General features: G+C 36.1%; 1 protein-coding gene across 1 annotated transcript in view; it reads left to right on the top strand.

Moving 5' to 3' along the window:
- The first annotated feature begins 13,947 nt into the window (after positions 1 to 13,947).
- PRDM6 (PR/SET domain 6) overlaps positions 13,948 to 23,790 on the top strand; it is a 128,550-nt gene continuing 118,707 nt past the window's right edge. Inside the window, exon 1 of the mRNA XM_075854802.1 lies at positions 13,948 to 14,392. Within this exon, the coding sequence (XP_075710917.1) occupies positions 13,948 to 14,392 (445 nt within the window). The remainder of the gene's footprint in view (positions 14,393 to 23,790) is intronic.

Genomic DNA, 23,790 nt, shown 5'->3' with positions numbered 1-23,790 from the left:
TATCTGCAATCCACTCCATATCCCCTGCTACCCTAGGGTAAGCAGTGCCAGACCTGTCTGAATTACTTTCTTACCCCTCTCCCCAAGGATTAAAATACATGTTTAGCGCAAATTCAACATGAATGTTAATAGAGGGATAGGGATTGGAAAGAGATAAATATTACCTTTTAACATATTTCCATATGTGTGGTCACAGGGTCGATTCTAGCTTTTCTGCTGCCTGAGGCGAAAATTGAAATGGCGCCCCCCAGATTTTGATTGACATTCCCCTGGCTGTTCTACATCACTAGCAGCCTCTTCCAACTCTTGCGAATACGCCGTTGACTTGTACTGGCATGCCTGATGTAGCCGGGCAGAATACACCTCGCTGCATGGTGCATGCCCAAGTAGTACAAGGCAATGACGCATCCGAGAAAGTTGGAAGAGACTGGTAGTGATGTATAACAGCCAGGGGGACGTCAATCAAACATGGAAAGTTGGGTTTGGAGGAGGCAGGACTATGTGACTCTTCAGGATAGCGGCACCGCCCCATGACCCTTTGATGAGTAATTAGCATATAGTGTGCGCCGTTTTAAAAGTTGATTTTATAGATTTTGCTGCATCTGAAAAAAACATACAGGGAAATTATTGAAAATATTGTCAGGTCATGTTTTACCGCATGGAGGCGGTTCAAGGTGTTAAAATAATTCCATCAGCCCTGTAATTTTGTTATTATAAATATATTCTATATAATTACAGCTCCAGAACCAAGCTCATACATATATACAGAACCAGAACAAAGCTCAGTATATATATATACAGCACCAGAACAAAGCTCAGTACATATATACAGCACCAGAACAAAGCTCATACATATATACAACACCAGAACCAAGTTCAATACATATATACAGCACCAGAACCGAGCTCAGTACATATATATACACAACACCAGAACCAAGTTCAGTACATATATAGAGCACCAGAACCCAGCTCAGTACATATATACAGCCCCAGAACCAACCTCAGTACATATATACAGCACCAGAACCAAGCTCAATACATAAATACAGCACCAAGACAAAGTTCAGTACATATATACAACTCCAGAACCAAGCTCAGTACATAAATACAACACCAGAACCAAGCTCAGTACAAAAATACAATACCAGAACTAAGCTCAGTACATAAATACAACACCAGAACAAAGTTGAGGAACATTAATACAGCACAAGAACAAATCTCAGTACATAAATACAACACCACAACAAAGCTCAGTACATAAATACAGCACCAGAACAAAGCTCAGTACAAAATACAGCACCAGAACAAAGCTCAGTACATATATACAGCTCCAGAACCAAGCTCAGTGCAAAAATACAACACCAGAACCAAGCTCAGTACATAAATACAACACCAGAACTAAGCTCAGTACATAAATACAACACCAGAACAAAGCTCAGTACATATATACAGCACGAGAACCAAGCTCAGTACATATATACAACACCAACACAAATACAGCTCAATTTAGTGCAACCCCTGCCATATAGGTTTGGACGGCGTAAAACTACAGCTCTGAGCACGGTCCGAACTATGGTAATGATATGCTGGGAGTTGCTGTTTCACAAAAAAAATCATACCAACTATCATCTCGCTGCAGACAGTGACTACATTACTGATTAGAGGCAGAATAAACATTTACATTAAGTGACTCACCAGTGATTATCTCAGATTCTAGTTGTTCTTTTTCGCTTTTTTTCCCCATCCGGTCCAGACCTCTATGACCACAACCATGGCCACTCCAGGCCATGGCCTATTTCTCCAGTTTGCTGCTCAGATGTCTTCAGCTTCTCAATTTTCAAACATTTCTGCACCTGTAAACGAAGATAAAATTCTCATGATGCCACACACTACGCCCTAAATATAAATATAATAGTGCCATGCACTGCACATCTAATTATAATTTACACCATACATAGATCCCCCTGTAGACAGTGCCCCCATAGATAGTGCCCTACATTGATCCCCCTGTAGATAGTGCCCTACATAGATCCCCCTGTAGATAGTGGCACACATATAGCTCTCCCGGTAGATAGTGCCCTACTTATAGGCCCTCCGTAGATAGTGCCCCCCATATAGCCCACCTGTTTATAGTGCCCCACATATAGCCCCCCCTGTAGATAGTGGCCTACATTTTGCCCCTGTAGGTAGTGCCATACATATAGCCCCCCTGTATATAGTGCCCCACATATAGCCCCCTGTAGATAGTGCCCCACATTTAGCCCCCCTGAAAATAGTGCCCCACATATAGCCCCCCTGTTTATAGGGCCTTACATATAGCCCCCTATATATAGTGACTTACATATAGCCCCTCTTATATAATGCCCCACATATAGCCCCCCTGTATATAGTGCCTTACATAGCCCCCCCTGTATATAGTTCCCTACATATTGCTCCCCCACTGTAGATATTTTCCTACATATAGCTCCCTCTATAGATTGTGCTTAACATATAGCCCTCCCCTCCCCTCCTGTAGATAATGTGATGCGCACTTTTCAAAGATAAAAACAACTTTACATACTCACCTTGATCTTGTTCCCATGCCATCCTGTGTCAATGCAGACCTGCTCTTATCTGAGCAGGTCTGCTAGGGCGGAACGATGCAAGCGAGACGATGATGTAATCGCGCCGCTTGCTTCGTTGAAAGGCGCTGATTGGCAGATTGCCCCTCCAATCAGCGCCTTTCAACAACGGAAGCGCCGCACGTGTCGTCGAAAGGCGCTGATTAGCAGGGCAAGTCATTCTGCCCTGCCAATCAGCGCCATTGTAAGGCGCTGAATGTTCCGTGCCTGGCCATTCACCGATTATGCATGTAATTGTACCTGCGTTCCATATACGAGGGGGTGGGGGCAGCTGGTTTCAGTGGCACCGCCGCCCCCTCAGAGAGGCAGCAGGCCTCATCTCACCTAATGGACGGTGCAGTCCAGTGTGGTCGGTGAAGCTTTCCATCCAGGGGGATTATACTGTTGATCGCTGCACTGTCTGGTGTGTTATAAATATATGCAGGTCAATATAAAGATTTGGCACATGGACTATTCATACTACAAACCATACAATAGACAACATAACTTAATTTGAATGTGGAATAAAGGCATTTCAATCATATGTAGAGGAAAGGATTATTTACAGTAAGAGTGGTAAACTCTGGAATGTCCTGCCACAGTGACAAAATCAACAACAGAATTCTAAAAAGAACTATATGCTCAGGGCTGGCTGAAGGATGGTTGGTTAGTCTGATTACACACATTTTTAACTTATCAGATTAACTTTGATGAGAACTATGATGACAGCAATTATCAATTTTAATCAGTCGATAGCAGGAATTATTGAAATTATTTAAATCTCAAGAATAATTGTAGTATTTAAATCCAAACTAAGCCTCTGGGACTAGACCAAATCACATTGAGAACCAAGTGAATTCAAATTACCATCTACATCAATATTCACACATATACTTCCATACTTGCCACTGATCAGGATAGTTACGCCTCATGCACACGGCCGTGCCCGTAATCACGGCCCGCGATTGAGGGCAAGGCCGGCCGCAGCCCGCATTTTCGGCTTGTTCTCCCATACAAAGTAAATATGTTCTATCTTTTGCTGTACAGTTCTATAGCGATACGGAAAGGTGTCCGCAGCCAATAGAACCAGGTGGGTCTGTTATTACGGTTTGCAATTACGGAGATTTTTACGGGCGTGTGCATGTGGCCTAAGGATGTAGAGATTTATGTGGATGTTGATTTGAATCCACATAAGGTCTTGATGACAGTACTATACCTGACATCACAGCACCTGGTGTCATCAGAGTTCTTCAGCAGTTAGGTGTTTGCTCATAGATATTTTAGACTACGTGTACATCTTGTTTCGAAGCCCAGGTTACAGAGTCCATCAAATTTGATGGGAAAAATATTGCTGCTTGCAGTGCTATTTTTCCCATCAAAATGACATACACCTTGGTGGAACCCAATGGGCACCATTGTAAGTTAATTGGGTCCATCAGGTCCCACTGGTATCCATCATGCGACAGATCAGGCACTTCATCGTGCCAGGAGGGGTAATGTATTCCAGCCATGGGAACCAGATTTGGGCAAACCTATCTTGAGTGTAGTGCAGGGCTTGAGGGGGCGCACGATTCAGGTGTTCAACAAGCACCACCCCCTTAAGGGCCTGCACTAGGTATAACACAGTGTTTCAATTTTGCTAGGAGTGTTCCTCTAAGAATGTACCAAAAGACTCTACACTTGATTTCTATAAGGACTAGGAATGGTGGTATCCAGGGTTTGTTCACTCACTTGCTTAGTGGCCAGAAATATGAATGATACCAACACACGTGGAATTCCTGGGATTTCTGCACCAAGTAGTGCTTGCCAGAAGTCTCTTGATATTAATCACTGTGACCTCTCTAATCCTATGACAAAGCCTAATCAATCAGAGCTGGGCATTGGGGCATGATCCCCACGTGGGTATAAAGTCTCCAGGGACTATTCAACTTCGAAAACAGGTGGTGGGATATCTAGGAACCATGTGGGCGATACATGATAGGAATTGTATTTAAGATCACGAGAATCAGCGTGTAGATATTTTATAACTTTCTCCTTTTAGGTCCCTATAAAGTCTTGCATGCGGAGTAGGTTATGTTTAATTATAGATTAATAAACTGTTGTGGTACTACACTGAGTATGTACATAAATATTCAAAATAATTAATAAGTAAAATAGTGTTTCTAAGTGCCCTAATATGTTTCTTTAAATACTGATTTTGTGAAGATTGACCCTGTCATCAACATGTTTAGTAGAGACAGGAGTGTGGGGTGCCCTCTAGTGGTACAGATGTGTATAAATTTAGCCAGTTGGATAAAATAAGGAAATCTCAAGGGAGTAAAACTCTTAACGGTATATTTACAAGGAACCAATTTACCCTATACTGTTGAGCAATTGCCTATTCACCAATATAATCATAATTCTTATTAAGGAATTATAGTGATTCCAGCACTTTTATCAGAGGTCAATCATTTTATCATCATTGGTCACACATTTACACACACCATTTGTCCTACATTCATGTTGGAGAACACAGAAGTATTGTTTGCTTAATCAACTTTTGAAATAATAACATTTTAATTCTTTTATGTCTGTATGAATCGATTATTTTCACAAGCAAAAATATCACGCTATGAGGATGTAAGTTTGTACTTTGTAAGATTGTTTAGTAGAAATGCGGGGGTCCTTGTCTTGCGGTGTAAAACAGACTTTTTCCAGGAGTTAGGGCACTTTTTCATGGCTGTATTTGAAATTCATCTGAATATTTATTTTCAAAAACTGAAATAGATCCCATAGAAGAAAATTTGGAACTCTTTTTGGGAAAGGTTTTTCTACTTTCCTTTGCTGGGATACATATTTGGCCTTGAGTGCAAATACAGACATTTAAATGCGCCCTTGAGAATATTACTAATTCACTTCGGGACAGAGAGTGCTTATACTTTGTAATGTACTCTCTGTGCCAATATGGTCTAAGATCCAAGATCCATGCATAAGTGAATTATCCCTGTTAGGCCCGCATGCCATATGTCCGGCCCTCCTGTCAAAATTCCCTGTGGGGTAGTACAAAAATGTTGGAGGGAAACTGATGACAAAACTAATCCTATTGTTTCCTATGCGAGCAGTTTTGTGTTTGGTGGCATCAGTTGTAATTTCGGAAGTCTCACAGCATGAGAGAGAAAAATGTTGCTGTGGACACCGGACTTGTCACAACTTTGTCATCATTTGTGTCCGGTTCAAGCATAATGGGTTTAGGAGCTTTCAGAGAACATACCTTGAGGGAACATTCAGACGTGGCGGAATTGCTGTTGAATTCTGCTGTGGACAGTCCGCAGTGGAATTCTCCAGCGGCCGTTTTTTACACTTGTTTCTATACATTTTTAGGAAAGTTAGTTTAGACGTTGCAGAAAATTACTTTGTGGAAATTAGCCGGCGGTGCAGATTTTTCCCTCCGCAGCATGCTCTTGCGGAGAAGAAGCGGAATTTCACTGTGGATTTCAGCCTTTGCAATGCAAAAACTGAAATCTGTGGCAAGTTCGCTGTGATATCTGCAACGTCTGAATTACCTGTCAAATATGCAAATGTTGGTGCAGATTCATTGTGTAATTGCCCCAAATCTGCACCAACATTCGCAGCGGAAAAATTCTGCCACGTCTGAACGTGCCCTGAGAGAGATACAGGCAAGCGTCGATAAAGTGTCGAAATATATAAAACTGGAGTAAATGTGTGACAAATATGATGGACAATTAGTATGCTATACAGAGGTAGCAATCCTTATCTTGACTCTGATAACTTGCTACAGCGGGATAACGTATCACTTAAGCTATTAAAAAGCCATTGAAAAAGTTCAAGTTTCTTGCCACTGTGTATTTAGTGCTTGAAAAGTCAAGTTACAGATCGCTACATCTGTATGTTTCATTACTCTATTTTTTTTCCTGATACCAACAGTGCTGACAGTCGCTATGGGATGACATATGTATGAACATATGAATTACCGTTTTCTCCTACAATATTTTCTATAAATATGTTGCATCCTCAGGTGCATCAGTATTCAAGCGCAAGTATCCTCTAAACAACACTATATGATATAGTAAAGATACATGATTCTAGAATACCAGCAAAAATGTTCAAAGTGGGGAGCACAATACTGTAGGCAGTCATACACACACACACACACACACACACACGCGCGCGCACGCACGCGCGCGCGCACGCACGCACACACACACACACGCATCTACAGGACCATTACCTGATTGATTACAAGTCACTATTTATAATACGTTTTGGACAGGACAATTCAGAGGAAACTTGTGTGTATAACGTAGTAGTAGTAGTAGTAGTAGTAGTAGTAGTAGTAGTAGTAGTAGTAGTAGTAGTAGTAGTAGTGGTAGTGGTAGTAGTAGTAGTAGTAGGTGGTGGTAAGAGCACCATATAAATACTGTACAGGCAGTACAGGGAAGGCTTGCATGTATATATACAGTCAGCAGCAGTAATGTTTGTGTATGAGCATAGCACATGAGAGTACATGGTGTGTAGGATGTGTATGATCTTAGAGCAAGACAGGGAATTGCAGTAGCAAAATGTGTATGTACTTAGGACAGTCAGTACAGGGCAGGGTGGCGTGTCTATAGCAGTAGGATGGTGTATGAACTCACCATAGTGCAATACTGGCCTGTTCATATACAGTTAATAGCAGTAGTGATAGTATATGTGCTCAGGACAGGGCTGTACAGGGTAGAGGTGTCTATCTATCTATCTATCTATCTATCTATCTATCTATCTATCTATCTATCTATCTATCTATCTATCATCTATCTATCTATCTATCTATCTATCTATCTATCTATCTATCTATCTATCTATCTATTATCTATCATCTATCTATCTATCTATCTATCTATCTATCTATCTATCTATCTATCTATCTATCTATCTATCTATCTATCTATCTATCTATCTCATATCTATCTATGTCATATCTATCTATCTATCTATCTATCTATCTATCTATCTATCTATCTATCTATCTATCTATCTATCTATCTATCTATCTATCTATCTATCTATCTATCTATCTATCTATCTATCTATCTATCTATCTATCTATCATCTACAGCAGTAATGATGGTACATGTACTAAGGACAGGGCAGTACACAACAGACATGTGTGTATGTGTGCAGTGTAAACACGGCACTTGGGATAGGGTAATAAGAGCACAGGACGGGAGGGTGGTCTCAGCTCCCATAAGAATAAATGTCTGTATAATGAATTATAAACTCCGCAGTCCATGACCTTCCTCTATGATCAGGAGAAGTCTGGGGGTCCCAGGAAAAGCTGCTGAGTTCCTTATTGGTCTCCTGTCACGGGCAGCTGTCATTAGTCTTTATGGTATTAGTAGAATTTATTAATATAAAATGCAAACTTTTTAATTGAGCGTCAAACGAAATCAGATGAGAGGAGGTTCCAGTGTTTATTTCTTCTTCCTGGGAGATGATACATTGGATCCTTAATTTATTGATCCCAGCTCCTCTGCTCGCTGCATTTATCCTATATCATTAATCACAGGAGGAAAAACCTCCCAGGGTCTCCCCATGTATCCCTAGTACCTGAGATGATCTTGTCTCTCCAGCCACCACACCTCCACTTTATCTCCATAATCAATAATTACTGTGTGTGATGCTGGATGTAGTGGATACTGTGCCGGTTATTCTACATATTCTGATGCAACTATAAACCACATGGGACATAAAGTGACTTATGTAGCTATAACCTCGAACTGTATGAATATCAGTATGTGCTTCTGCTTAAAATCACATTCATAAGTATATAATGTAAGGTTTAATGAACTATTTGATGGCTATGACCCATCCAATCATAAATACCATTATTATTATATAATATGGAGACTAATATATACTAGATATTACGATAAAAAAATGAAATACCATCATAGAAAATACATAAAAATGGTAAGACATAATATAATTACATTTTAGAGACACTATTATATACCATATACGCATAATACTATCCTAACAATGTATACTAAATTTAAAAAAATGATATAGCAGATACTATAAGCATATACAGTATAAATGCTATGGTATAGAATGGACTTGCTATATATTTTATACTACATATTATTGTAGCAGATACAAGTCGACTGTTTCCCTACTTTACTAGAAAACTAGGTATGTGTTACACACACACACACACGCACACACACATATATATATATATATATATATATATATATATATATATATATATATATATATAGACAAAAACGAGCGACGATTTTTGTTATACAGAAGTAAGAAATGTTTTATACTCATCAGACTATTATATACAAACCCTGAAATGTGATGACTTCAAATAGGATGATGGGAATGATATATCTAGTTACTCTAATCTAGTCAGCTAATTTAAATATAACTTCAGTTAAAAAGGTATATATTGATAATACCGTATTAAAATAATAATAAAAATAATGTGGAAAAAAAATAAATTATGTAATAATAGTATAATAAAATAAAGTCAAACAAAAAACAATATACAATAAAAATGAGTACAAATTATATGAAGCATTATAATAAAAACAATAAATGTAGGGTAAAAGGGTAACAACGAACTGCAGCCTTCACATAAGAAACTTACCCCAGTAGTTCCTTATCTGCATTAATATTATTAAATTCATTTACTATCTGATCAGGACTGTGACATGGGGATTCTGCCGCACATTATTGTTTTCCAAACTGATGGAGCAGATCTTGTGATACCTGGGACTGCTGGAAGGTGATGTCAGAATTTGGTTAGGTAACAATCTGTTTGATCAGGACTTTGTCTTCCCCGTTCTTTATTTTTGTCCTATTTAAAGTGTTTAGTAAAGTAATAAAAATCTTATATGAAATGCTCAGATCTTTCCAGCGTAACATAAGATACATCTTATGAACTTACAACAGAAATATTAAATATTTGCGTTAAATGTTAAGGTTTATGACACTTGTGATCTAATTTTGCCGTTGATCTAATGCCTCCATATTCGATGTTTTCATGAAGCAGATATTATTGATAGGAACAAAGAATTGTCTTGTAAATAGAGTACTGCTATAGGCTGAAGTCAGAGAGCCCTAGAGGTTTGCATTGACATCACAATATTAATTTAGTATCACACAGTAACGAAACAACTCAGTACAATGAAAGAACATACACAGTACAGGGATAGAATATACACAGTACAAGCATAGAACATACATATCATAGGGATGGAATATGCACATTACAGGAATGGAATATACACAGTACAAGTATAGAACATACATATCATAGGGATGGAATATGCACATTACAGGAATGGAATATACACAGTACAAGCATAGAACATACATATCATAGGGATGGAATATGCACATTACAGGAATGGAATATACACAGTACAAGTATAGAACATACATATCATAGAGCTAGAACACGAACATTACAGGGATGGAATATACACAGTACAAGTATAGAACATACATATTATAGGGATGGAATATGCACATTACAGGGATAGAATATACACAGTACAAGTATAGAACATACATATTATAGGAATGAAACATGCACAGTACAGGGATAGAATATACACAGTACAAGCATAAAACATACATATCATAGGGATAGAACATGCACATTACAGAGATAGAATATACACAGTACAAGTATAGAACATACATATCATAGAGATAGAACATGAACATTACAGGGATGGAATATACACAGTACAAGTATAGAACATACATATTATAGGGATAGAACATGCACATTACAGGGATAGAATATACACAGTACAAGTATAGAACATACATATCATAGGGATATAACATGCACATTACAGGGATAGAATATACACAGTACAAGTATAGAACATACATATTATAGGGATGGAACATGCACATTACAGGGATAGAATATACACAGTACAAGTATAGAACATACATATCATAGAGATAGAACATGAACATTACAGGGATAGAATATACACAGTACAAGTATAGAACATACATATCATAGGGATATAACATGCACATTACAGGGATAGAATATACACAGTACAAGTATAGAACATACATATTATAGGGATGGAACATGCACATTACAGGGATAGAATATACACAGTACAAGTATAGAACATACATATTATAGGGATGGAACATGCACAGTACAGGGATAGAATATACACTATATAGGGAAAGAACACACAATACAATGATAGAACATTCACAGCACAGGGATATAGAACTTAACACAGTTAAAGAATATAGCATACTGTACATAGTACAGGGATAGAACATACACAGTTTAAATGATAGAACATACACAGTACAGCAATATAGAACATACACAGTACAGGGATATAACATACACATTACAGGGATAGAACATACACAACAAAAATGGTTTCTTGACGGTAACATTAAAATTAAATAATAATTCAATTACATCACATACTGTACACAGAACAATTTTAATATACCCATAATGCAGAATAGATTTCCATCAGAGCTGATGTGGAATTCTCTTTCTAGCACTGGATTATTTAGCAGTGTTTATATACCTCCAGTAAGTCACCTAAAGTAACGTCTATAGTTATAGGGGGGTGCAGTAGTTGTTAGATAAAAGATAGATAGATAGATAGATAGATAGATAGATAGATAGATAGATAGATAGATAGATAGATAGATAGATAGATAGATAGATAGATAGATAGATAGATAGATAGATTTGCATTATTGTGAAATGCACATTATATTCAAACAAATCAACAACATATTGTATGTGCAGAGTAGAAGAGACCCAGTAGATCAGCTGGGCTGTGGAGCTTGCACTCTGTGTGCAGCAGAGGCTGGTGGAGGTGTAGCAGGGAAGGGTTAATGTGTCCCCCCTGTGTGTGCAGACACGTGTGCAGCAGGAGTGTGCCAGAGAGCAGCTCAGCTCCCAGCACTGCCCAGTGTGATCAGAGCCTGCCCAGCGCTCACACAGTCCACAGCTCCGTCCACACCGGCTCAGAGCTGGACCTGTACACCCTCCTCCTCGGAGACGTGACTTGGAGAGAACATACCCAGGTAGGTGCACACATATGTGTATGTATATAATGCTAGACATCTCCTCTTCCTGCATGTGCCCTGACTGTCTGCTTGTTGTATATGGGGCATGTGCAGCATTGTCAGAAGTGAACGATGCCCTGATATAATGTAATGCTAACACATAAGTACAGTAACAGCATATAGTGTGGCTGAATGTATATATATATGAGTTAATGCATGGGACTAGTCTGGAATACATACCTGTAGAGTATATGTGTAGGGCTATAAATAATACCAATATCATTGTGCTGTATGCCTAGGACGAGCGTTAGTAAGAATAAATACATCAGTACATGTATACGATCGGTGCTTCCATACAATATATACATGTATAGGTACTGTTATACAAAATAAGAGCGAGTACATGCAACTATCTGCAATACACAACGGATATTACTAGCATGTTATAGATACACGAGTGTGTGAAAACGATGGGACTACATGCAGGGGAAAGTATATACAATACATACATGAGTACATGCAGGGGAAAGTATATACAATACATACATGAGTACATGCAGGGGAAAGTATATACAATACATACATGAGTACATGCAGGGGAAAGTATATACAATACATACATGTGTACATGCTGGGGAAAGTATATACCATACATACATGAGTACATGCAGGGGAAAGTATATACAATACATACATGAGTACATGCAGGGGAAAGTATATACAATACATACATGAGTACATGCAGGGGAAAGTATATACAATACATACATGTGTACATGCTGGGGAAAGTATATACCATACATACATGAGTACATGCAGGGGAAAGTATATACAATACATACATGAGTACATGCAGGGGAAAGTATATACAATACATACATGAGTACATGCGGGTGAAAGTATATGCAATGCATACATGAGTACATGCACGATAAAGTATATACAACGCATACATGAGTACAAGCAGGATAAAGTATATACAATACATACATGAGTACAAGCAGGATAAAGTATATACAATGCATACATGAGTAAATGCAGGATAAAGTATATACAATACATACATGAGTACATGCAGGGGAAAGTATATACAATACATACATGAATACATGCAGGAGAAAGTATATACAATGCATACATGAGTACATGCAGGGGAAAGTATATACAATGCATACATGACTATATGCAGGAGAAAGTATATACAATGCATACATGACAACATGCAGGAGAAAGTATATACAATGCATACATGACAACATGCAGGATAAAGTGTATACAATGCATACATGAGTACAAGCAGAGGAAAGTATATGCAGTGCATACATGAGTACAAGCAGGATAAAGTATATACAATGCATACCTGAGTACATGCAGGATAAAGTATATGCAATGCATACATGAGTACATGCAGGATAAAGTATATACAATGCATACATGAGTACATGCAGCATAAAGTATATACAATACATACATGAGTACATGCAGGATAAAGTATATACAATACATACATGAGTACATGCAGGATAAAGTATATACAATACATACATGAGTACATTCAGGATAAAGTATATACAATGCATACATGAGTACAAGGAGGATAAAGTATATACACTGCATACATTAATACAAGCAGGATAAAGTATATACAATGCATACATGAGTACAAGCAGGATAAAGTATATACAACACACATCAGTACATACAGGGAAGGTATATACAATACATACATGAGTAGATACAGGATAAAGTATATACAATACATACATAAGTACATGCAGGGGAGATTATATACAATACATACATGCGTACATACAGGGGAAGTGTATACAAACATACATGAGTACATGCAGGGGGAAATACATACAATACATACATGAGTACATGCAGCATGGTAAACTATATAATACATACACAATTACATGCAGGGGAGAGTCTATCTCCAATGCATATATGAGTACATTCAGGGTATATATATATATATATATATATATATATATATATATATACATATATATATATATATATATATATATATATATATATATATATATATATATATATATATATACATATATATATATATATATATATATATACATATATATATATATATATATATATATATATATATACCCTGAATGTACTCATATATGCATTGGAGATAGACTCTCCCCTGCATGTAATATATATTATATATATATATATATATATATATATATATATATATATATTGTGGGTAGATTAGTAACTGCTGTGTTGTGTGCAGGTGGTGGCCATGCTGAAGCCCGGGGAAGCGGCAGGATCTGCCTTCCTGAAGGTGGACCCGGTGTACCTCCAGCACTGGCATCAACTCTTCCCCCAGACTCATCATATGAAGGCTGGAGTCCTGAGCCATGTCCCGCTCCCTGAACCTCCAGCAGGTGACAGCCTCCGTCTGCGCCCGGCCTCCCTGTCCTCCACTTCTTCAGCTTCCTCTACACCTGCACCACCTGCTCCTGCTTCACTGGCCGGGATCACCCCGATTACCACTATTATGGGGGCTGCTCCAAGCATGGAAGTCACTGGACCACAAAGAAAGGAACTGATGGCATCCAACTGCCAGGATGGGACATTACCCAGCCGCTTGCGTTGTACCCCCGAGGAGCTGGACTATTATCTGTATGGACAACAGAGGATGGAGATCATTCCACTAAGCAACCCCACCAGTGACCCCAACAACCGTATGTACCCCTGCTATCACCTACCATATAAATTTGTACGCACAGTTCCACTCCACCAGTGACCCAAACAACTGTATGTACCTCAGTATAACCTATCCTTAATACTATACACAGAGTAACACTCCCCTGTATATACTTCTACTATCACCTGCAAGATGAACACACAGTGACACTCCAGCAGTATATACAAATATTACCTTATTTCATAGGACACTGAGTGGTACCAGAATGTGTCGTCTTATGCTAAACTTTCCTTTATCACTCTTAATAATTTAAATGTAATTTGAGACTTATCACTGGAGGATGTATATTATTTCTCTGCGGAGAGTGGAGTAAAGCGAAGCTTTATTGATAGATCTATTGGAGGTTGACATATTTGTAGTATTGAGAAGCGGATACATTATATGTACTTACTAGGTACAATGTAATAACACGTAGCACTGATAGCTGAGCCATGGAAAAATAAGATCGGGTTCTATGCTGACGGCCGAAACCATAAATAGTATAAAACTCCTTAAAAATATAGTAAAAAGTATAACTTTGAGTCAATAGTCTAAAAAGCAAACTATCTACTAGCAAATGCTATCTAAATATCTATCTGTCTATCTATCTATCTATCTATCTATCTATCTATCTATCTATCTATCTATCTATCTATCTATCTATCTATCTATCTATCTATCTATCTATCTATCTATCTATCTATCTATTATCTATCTATCTATCTATCTATCTATCTATCTATCTATCTATCTAGACACATATTTACTAGCAGGTAGGTAGGGATAGAAATACAAATATTAACATTCCTGTAAAAATGCAGAAATAACTCATGTAATAAGAGAGGTGACGACCAATGTCCAGTAATTCTAATGACGTGAAAATGGGACTGTAGTAGTAACAATTACACGACAGTCCATGTGTATCCACTGCGTGTGTAACTTGTTGTCAGCGGAATTGATTGAATATCTCATTCTCCTGATATAGAGAACATACAGTTTAAGGAGAGTAGTCCTTATTGTAATACATGATCGCTTCACAACTACTATATATATTTACACACTTATACATTTGTATACAGTATTTATGTCTGTATTTCCATATGGCATAGGGAACATGATAATCTGATGCACATAAAAAATACTATTCTAGTTTTCTGTAATTACAACGTCTAATGTTCTAGAAATGTTAACATCTGTCATATCACCAGTTTTCTCTACAAGTCAGTGGAATCGGACAACGATGTCTACAAAAAAAAAAAAAGAAAATCAAAATACGATATTTATAGTTCTAGTTTGAAGAAGTCAACTTGAGTTGCTTACTAATAGATCGTTCTGTTATTATTATTATCATTATTATTATTATTATTATTATTATTATTATTATTATTATTATTATTATTATTATTATTATAACAACAACAATAATAATAATAATAATAATAATAATAATAATAATAATGTATTATATTTATTATTAATCATTAGAATTATATTTTATTATTTCTTTCATAATAAAAATAATGATAATAACAACATTGTTATTATCGTAATTATCATATTTGGATTATACATATTTTAGGTTCATAGGATTACGATGATTTGACCTCGGCTGTATACATTATCTATTATTTTGCAAACTGAATAATATTAACTCCACCTGAGTTTGTTCAGACTGTTCATCTGTGTTTTTTCATTTTGCAGGTATATATGATAAATAGACAGATAGATAGATAGATAGATATGAGATAGATAGATAGATAGATAGATAGATAGATAGATAGATAGATAGATAGATAGATATGAGATAGATAGATATGAGATAGATAGATAGATAGATAGATAGATAGATAGATAGATAGATAGATAGATAGATAGATAGATATGAGGTAGATAGATAGATAGATAGATAGATAGATAGATAGATAGATAGATATGAGATAGATAGATAGATAGATAGATAGATATGAGATAGATAGATATTAGATAGATAGATAGATAGATAGATAGATAGATAGATAGATAGATAGATAGATAGATAGATATTACTGCTAATGTGGAAGAGAGGGAATTATACCTGCTGGGGTTTATGATTTGTTACATGTCTGTAAATTATAACATTATAATACAATTGTAGCAGAGTTTAGTTATTTGTATATTATTTTATGTAATTGAACTGTTGTATTTGGGTACCATGATAACTCACTGAGGATTATTGGTAGCTATCTGTAGTCCTATGGTAAACCACAGATAAAAGACACGGTGATAGCATAATCAGTAATGCAAAGTGCACTACATTACACTACATCTGTATATGTCTATGTTATCTCCCAAGTAAAATCATTAAACAATATCTAATGATAACAAATGAAGATCCTACTAGCAACCTCAAGCAGATATTTCCTTCCAATGCAATGTATCCTCACTAACATGTCCCTGTACTAATGTACCGATGTGTCTGTTTTTTATGGCTATTCATTTAGCATCTAGCTCTTAGGATGGGCTAATGCTAAACTTCCTATACCCCCTGGCTGTGGCATGCATTGGATGGCACAGCGTTTTGGGATTTAAAGCCTGCAGCCGTGGTTGCCCCCCCCCCCCCCGATTGAGGAGGATATGCAGTCATATATTAGATTGAGGTTAGAAAAGGTGGTGGCTGTTTATTTAAGGTGATAAAATGGTCCATCAGCAGTAATCTCCATCGATATATGCCACAAGCAGATGAAGGATGAGGGGACAAGGCACAATTAATTGCCCTATAGTTTTGTAGGAGAGAGAGGAGCCAGCACAGAGACAGCATCGATCCCTTCTCCCAGCTCCTATTCATCATCTGTACATTGTATATGGGGGTCTCTCAGGGCCAGGGGTGCAGCCTTTATACACACAATATTCTGGTCTCAGCCTCTTCTCACTGACAACAAACATTTAATTCACTAATCCAATCAATCCTTAAGAAATGCTTCAAGTCTTCTCCAGTTGAGATGTATGAGTAGTGGAAATAGAAAGGTCCTCTAAGAAAATGCTAATATAAAGTAGCCACTAAACATGAAGGAGCTCCTTACCACACACAAATGTGCACATGAAAGTTCTCATACACTGTTGTTTCATAGTAATAGTAAACGGCAAGCTATTACTCTCTGTGATCAGCCAGTTTAGGTTTCAAGTCCCCTGCAGAGTCTTTCTGCATGGTAAATGATAGGGGATTTGAAATGCATATATTTATTTCTCTCAAACAATGACTTATATCACCTTTACATTTAAAGTTGTGCCCAGTTGTAATATTTGGTAAGAGCTGAATACTGGTTAGATTTGGGAAGGTCACTATGGGGCACAGATTGTGGCAGCTTGTTGGGGGCCTTGTTAACTTCTAGGTGTCCTATGTCATGAGGGGAAACACTTTGTCTGTAATGTTGTGGCTGGAGGTAGTTAGTAAAGGTGTAAGTTTTATTACTGCTCTGTGGACCCTTGTTAAATTCACACATCTTATTACACTACAAGAAAAGGGGATAAAGTAAATAAAGCAAACATATAGACACATTTTATAGGAATATACATATAGCTCTCACTGACCCTTCCTTACAAATGAAAAAAACAAAAAAACATCATAGAAAAATATCCAAGTACAGGATCTATTGTAGAGAGTATTCACATATTATTATTACTTATTATATTGTACAGCACTGTGCGGAGACTGGACTCACCCCAGTGCCTGTCCCCATGGGGCTCACAATCTATCTTATGTCAGACACACACTAGGGACAATTTCAGAAGAAGCCAATTAACCTATATGTATGTTATTTCAGTGTGGGAGTACCCGGAATAAACTCACTCAAACACGGGGAGAACAATCTCCATGCAAATATTTTTCCTGGTCCATTATGAAATTAGCACCCCATGTAAGCGCTTGTCATTTCTGCGTATGGGCACAATTTTTTTAAATTTTATTTTTAATTCCATTTTTATGTTTAGAAACTTTAAAACATCATTGTGATGACAAGACAATTATGTAGTTCACTGATACAACCCCCCCACACACCCCTACCCCTATCTATCTATCTATCTATCTATCTATCTATCTATCTATCTATCTATCTATCTATCTATCTATCTATCTATCTATCTATCTATCTATCCATCCATCCATCCATCCATCCATCCATCCATCCATCCATCCATCCATCCATCCATCCATCCATCCATCTATCTATCTATCTATCTATCTATCTATCTATCTATCTATCTATCTATCTATCTATCTATCTATCTATCTATCTCTTCTCTAATACATTATCTGTATATGCACAACCGGCTAGAACTGCCATACAGACTTTCCTCCAGTAAAGGGTGCAGTAAATTTATGAACTACCCTGTTATATGTTCATAAATCTGTTGCCTGTTCAGGGGCATTGGTAGTAAATTGAATGTGTTATATGAAGGACACTATTGATACATGGCCCTTAATGTTACAATCTCCAATTACCGTTTATTTTATGCTTAAGGAATTACAGTAGGTGAATGAGATTCTCTTATGAAGACTAAATAGAGTAATTTAATAAGGGCATGTTTACAATGTAGATCCGTGGTCACATAAAAAAAAAAAGACATCATACTGTATGATTTAAGATTGACTCTAAGATGTGGACATGGATTGTTCCTTCTTGGTATATTCTCTTGTAAATCATTCTACATTAAATTGAATGCAATACCATATGGAGTAGTTCTATCTATCTATCTATCTATCTATCTATCTATCTATCTATCTATCTATCTATCTATCTATCTATCTATCTATCTATCTATCTATCTATCTATCTATCTATCTATCCATCCATCCATCCATCCATCCATCCATCCATCCATCCATCCATCCATCCATCCATCCATCTATCTATCTATCTATCTATCTATCTATCTATCTATCTATCTATCTATCTATCTATCTATCTATCTATCTATCTATCTATCTATCTATCTATCATCTGTCTGTCTCTCTGTCTATTTTCTATCTATATATATCTATCTTAAATATAGATTGGCCTGCTTTATAATGTCAGATAAAATATATTTCAAGGGCACTGCCAGTGTTATTTTCACTACAAGAGACATCTTGAGTAGCTAAATAAATTGCGTTATAATTTTAACTCCTAATGAGCTAGGTGAGCTTTACACATCAAGTGAAATCCAATATATAAACAGCAACTGAGGCCCCAACCTTGAAACTTGCATTTTCACATTCATGTCTAAAACTGTCAATAGAGTATCTACATACTGTTAAACTTACAATATTCAGTGGCACTTAACGTACATCACAAATACCTTGAGAATATCAAAATTGTCCAGGTATAATCCATTTTCAGTGTCATTTACAAAATAATCTAATTTGAATAGCTTGTGATTCTGAATTAGAATATAGAATATAATAATTTTTGTTTGTGTAGTTTTCCATTATTATTATTATTATTATTATTATTATTATTTATATTGTCTTATTTATTTGTTAATTCTAGTGTATAGACATGTCATTTTAAATGATGCCACATACAGAATTATAATCCATTATAAATTATAAAGATCCGGTTCAAAGATCAGCTTCATACTTGAAATAGTTAATATTTTATTCCACATTTACTATATTCCGCTCATGGTGTTTAGACAAGCTGCGCAGTCATTTACCATCGTGTCTTGAGAAAATGCAAATTACTGTAGGGTTGAAGCTAATCCATTGAAAAGTATTGTAGATTTTCTTTCATGAGTACTATAAGATGACAAAATGTAACTGTCACAATTGTCATCAAGATTTAAAAAAAATAATAATTACATATATGTATATATATATATATATATATATATATATATATATATATATATATATATATATATATATATATATATATATAAAATTCTAAAAGGTCATCATTCTCTCAGATAAGGAAAGACTTTTGTTAGATCAAAGACAACCAGAATCTATTTTTTCTGCATCAGAGAACATTCACTCCTAGAGCAAAGTACTCCTTTGTAATTCACTCACTGTCTTAAAGGGCCATTACATAAAACTCCTAGTAACTATTTTACATATTTCTGTCAGGAGACAGTAACATAGATATGTCATCTAATACATTAAAATGTAGCCGGCCTACCAGTAAAGCCAAAACCAGCTCCTCTTTATTTGGGCTGTTAGTCATTGTGTTATGCACAGCTCTCAGGAGACAGGTGGTTTAACATAGACATTAATGTTCTATGTCTATGTTCATTTTGAACTTCCATGGACTGTGTAAAATAAGAGAATTTCTATGTCTACAAGAGGCCTGAGTTAAACCTTATAGCCAAGATCACTGCATTGATCTACTACACCTCCGTCGTGTGCAAAAGTTTTGTACAGTAAATGCTACATGTTTTTAAGGAATCTGGTTCCATATATATATATATATCACACTTATGTACATGACTGTATAGCATAGTCTTCATCTTTTTGTCCCATCAGTCACACGTCAAATGTGCTCTATAATGGGTATTATTATTATTATTATTATTTTATTTTTATTTATTTATTTAGTGTCATCATATTCTATGGCGCTTTATAATACAATACAAAACAGTAAAAATGTAATACAGGTACAATAATCACACAAAAGATTTGAGTGCTAAAGCAGATATATAACATGACATAGTATTAGAGAAGAGCCCTGCTCATATAAGCTAACAATCTAAAGAAAAGTATAGTGGTTATGAACTAATGCAATGTGCACTTGAGAGAATTACATTTGCGAAATAAAATAAATTCTATGGGAAAACCAATAGTGCTCAATGCCAGGTGGCAACAGTAAAGGCAAAAGTAGCATATTGATAAATCATATTTAGCAACAGATGACTATGCTAAAATGACCTTGGCCCTAAATTTAAATATTATGCTGGATATAAACTAGAGATTGTTCGGCTGTATTATATATGTCATTATAAAATTTAGGTTAAAACACAGAATAGATGGGAATTGCTTTTGCTGTTTATAATGTGTTTGGAATGGTAATGTATTGACCAAGGGTGATAATTTTACTAGGAACTGTATGAAATCGTATAGATGAAAATAACAGTTCAGCGGTGTTATGCACTTATAAAACATCTTTCAAATCCCTTGAACAATAAGTAAGATCAATACAATTTTTATGAAACTTCTGCTTATGTATCAACACATCCAGAAATATAAGGATTGGGCTTCTGTATAATCTATTTTTTTTATTTAAATATATAAAATTGATCAACTATTATCCAGTTGTCTCATAAAAAAAATAGACTCAGTTGAAGTTCTGTGTGACTGGGATCAATGCTTTTCTTTGACTCATAATATATACATTTATTTCATCTTGATATCTTCCCTTCACATACTCCTGGTGACAATATGAAGGGGTTTCTTCCAGAATGTCTGGTCTTCTGTCTGGGGTTTTCAGGCTTCCCATGGGCAAGTTTATGATTTTTGTGATTGTTACTATTCATTTTGTTGCTGGATTCATATGAATATAATTTACTAGTGAGCAACTTTCTCAAAGAGTTTCTTGAATAACCCATAACACTGACATGAAGAACTTGTCCAACTTTGGTGAATAATCTCTAGATCTCAAGTCTAAAGTCAATTTGATTAGTGTAGTTAATATTGCTGTAAGATTGTTCATATTTATTACATGGCTTATTAGACCTTTCAGAGTTGATGGTTTTCTGGAAAATATATTTTACACATGTATGTTATTTTCGTGAGACATCTAACTACTCTTTATCTATCATACGGGAAAATATCTCTCAGAGTTCCATATCTCAAGTAGAACTTCCTGTCCTGTAGCAGATGGAATGCTCACAGATAATAATTCAGAGGATTATCGCTCCAAAGAGAAATAGGTCTGTAAAATGTAAAATGAAGTGCCGTACTCACTCTTTTATTCATCAACTCATACAAAAAAAGTATAAAGTTATAACATCAATATTGTTATTATGGTAGGAAGCACTCATCATGAACCTAACCTCATGGTAAACTTGTGGTGCATATTACACTGTTGGTCCTAACAGCACTGTCAACAGTCCTCAGTCCCTTTTCTATATTTTCTGCTCGGAGGGACTGCGGAGGGTTAGGAGGGTGGCAAAGATTGTTTACAAGAAGCGTCCATGCTTTAAGTTTTAAGGAAAGAACTGCTGAATGTGCCATGTAAACAATCCCTGCCTTCCTCCCCCACAGTCCCTAAGAGCTTCTACTGGAAGCCAATTTTTAACAGGGTATATTTTACATAATGTGAGCACTACATATGCTCAATAAATTTAACCCATTTATTAATAAAATTAGCCTTACTGCTACAATTTAATTCCCACTTGACTCAACTTCACGTTTAGTCAATATGTTTAGTGTGTAAGACAGAACAATTCGACCTCTCTAAGCCGCCGTTCACTTTGGATGACATTAAAGTTTTAGGATTTTCGAAGTTGCCAACGCTCAACGGCCTATACAGGATACAATTTAGCTACTGCATCCTTCTCCAAACCTTATAGATGAAGACCAGTATGGAGAGTGACTAAAACGAATGACCCAACATATGCTTTCATAGTGCAATAAGATTGGTTATTGTTTTAAGTTACCAGTTGATTTGGAAATAACAACGTCACATCACAGTGGGCCTGACGTTACGTCTGTCATGTAAACCTGAAGAAGCAATTTATTTTAAATAGTAATTTATTTTATATATTTTTATTTTCAAATTATGCAATATTCATTTTGCTAAGTACATCTTTCATGGCAGACAAGGTTTAGGTTATCACAATAATTTGGATAAGGTATTTTTGTTGTTTTTGGTTTTTTTTCTATAGTATATCAATCTAATACAGTCTATTACACTCCAGTTTTTAATATGGAGATCCCAATAACTGCGGTGTTTAGCCCTGTTGTACTATGAGCCCATTGAAAATTTCCATCTATTGAGAGTTGACATTGGAGAATTTATTGGACATACTGGATTTTTTCCTCCCCTGAAAACAGTTTATATTATTGGATCATACCACATAAATGACCATTTTGCTATTCTTTTATAAGTGATAAAGGTGGGCAAAACCATTCAAATCCTAGTAATAAAAATCACTTCATCTATTGACAGATCTTTTTATTGATTATTCAGAAAACAATAAAGAAAATATCCGATCACCTTACATAAAAACTTCTTTGTTATGTAAACATTTATTGCTATTCCAGTTCTAACCCCCCAAGGATTGGCAGAGTGATTGTTTTGCAATAGAATACTAACAATAATAATACTAAAGCTGACCATACACTTAAAAAAGTATTTAATCTCGGACATTTATGGTATATCCATAAGATATACTATAAATGGCTGACTCGTCTCTGGGATCACACCTATCTCTAGAACGGGG

Source organism: Rhinoderma darwinii, chromosome 1 (genome assembly GCF_050947455.1).
Source record: "Rhinoderma darwinii isolate aRhiDar2 chromosome 1, aRhiDar2.hap1, whole genome shotgun sequence".
NCBI classification, from domain to species: Eukaryota; Metazoa; Chordata; class Amphibia; order Anura; family Rhinodermatidae; genus Rhinoderma; species Rhinoderma darwinii.
This window is presented reverse-complemented; position numbering and strand designations above follow the sequence as displayed.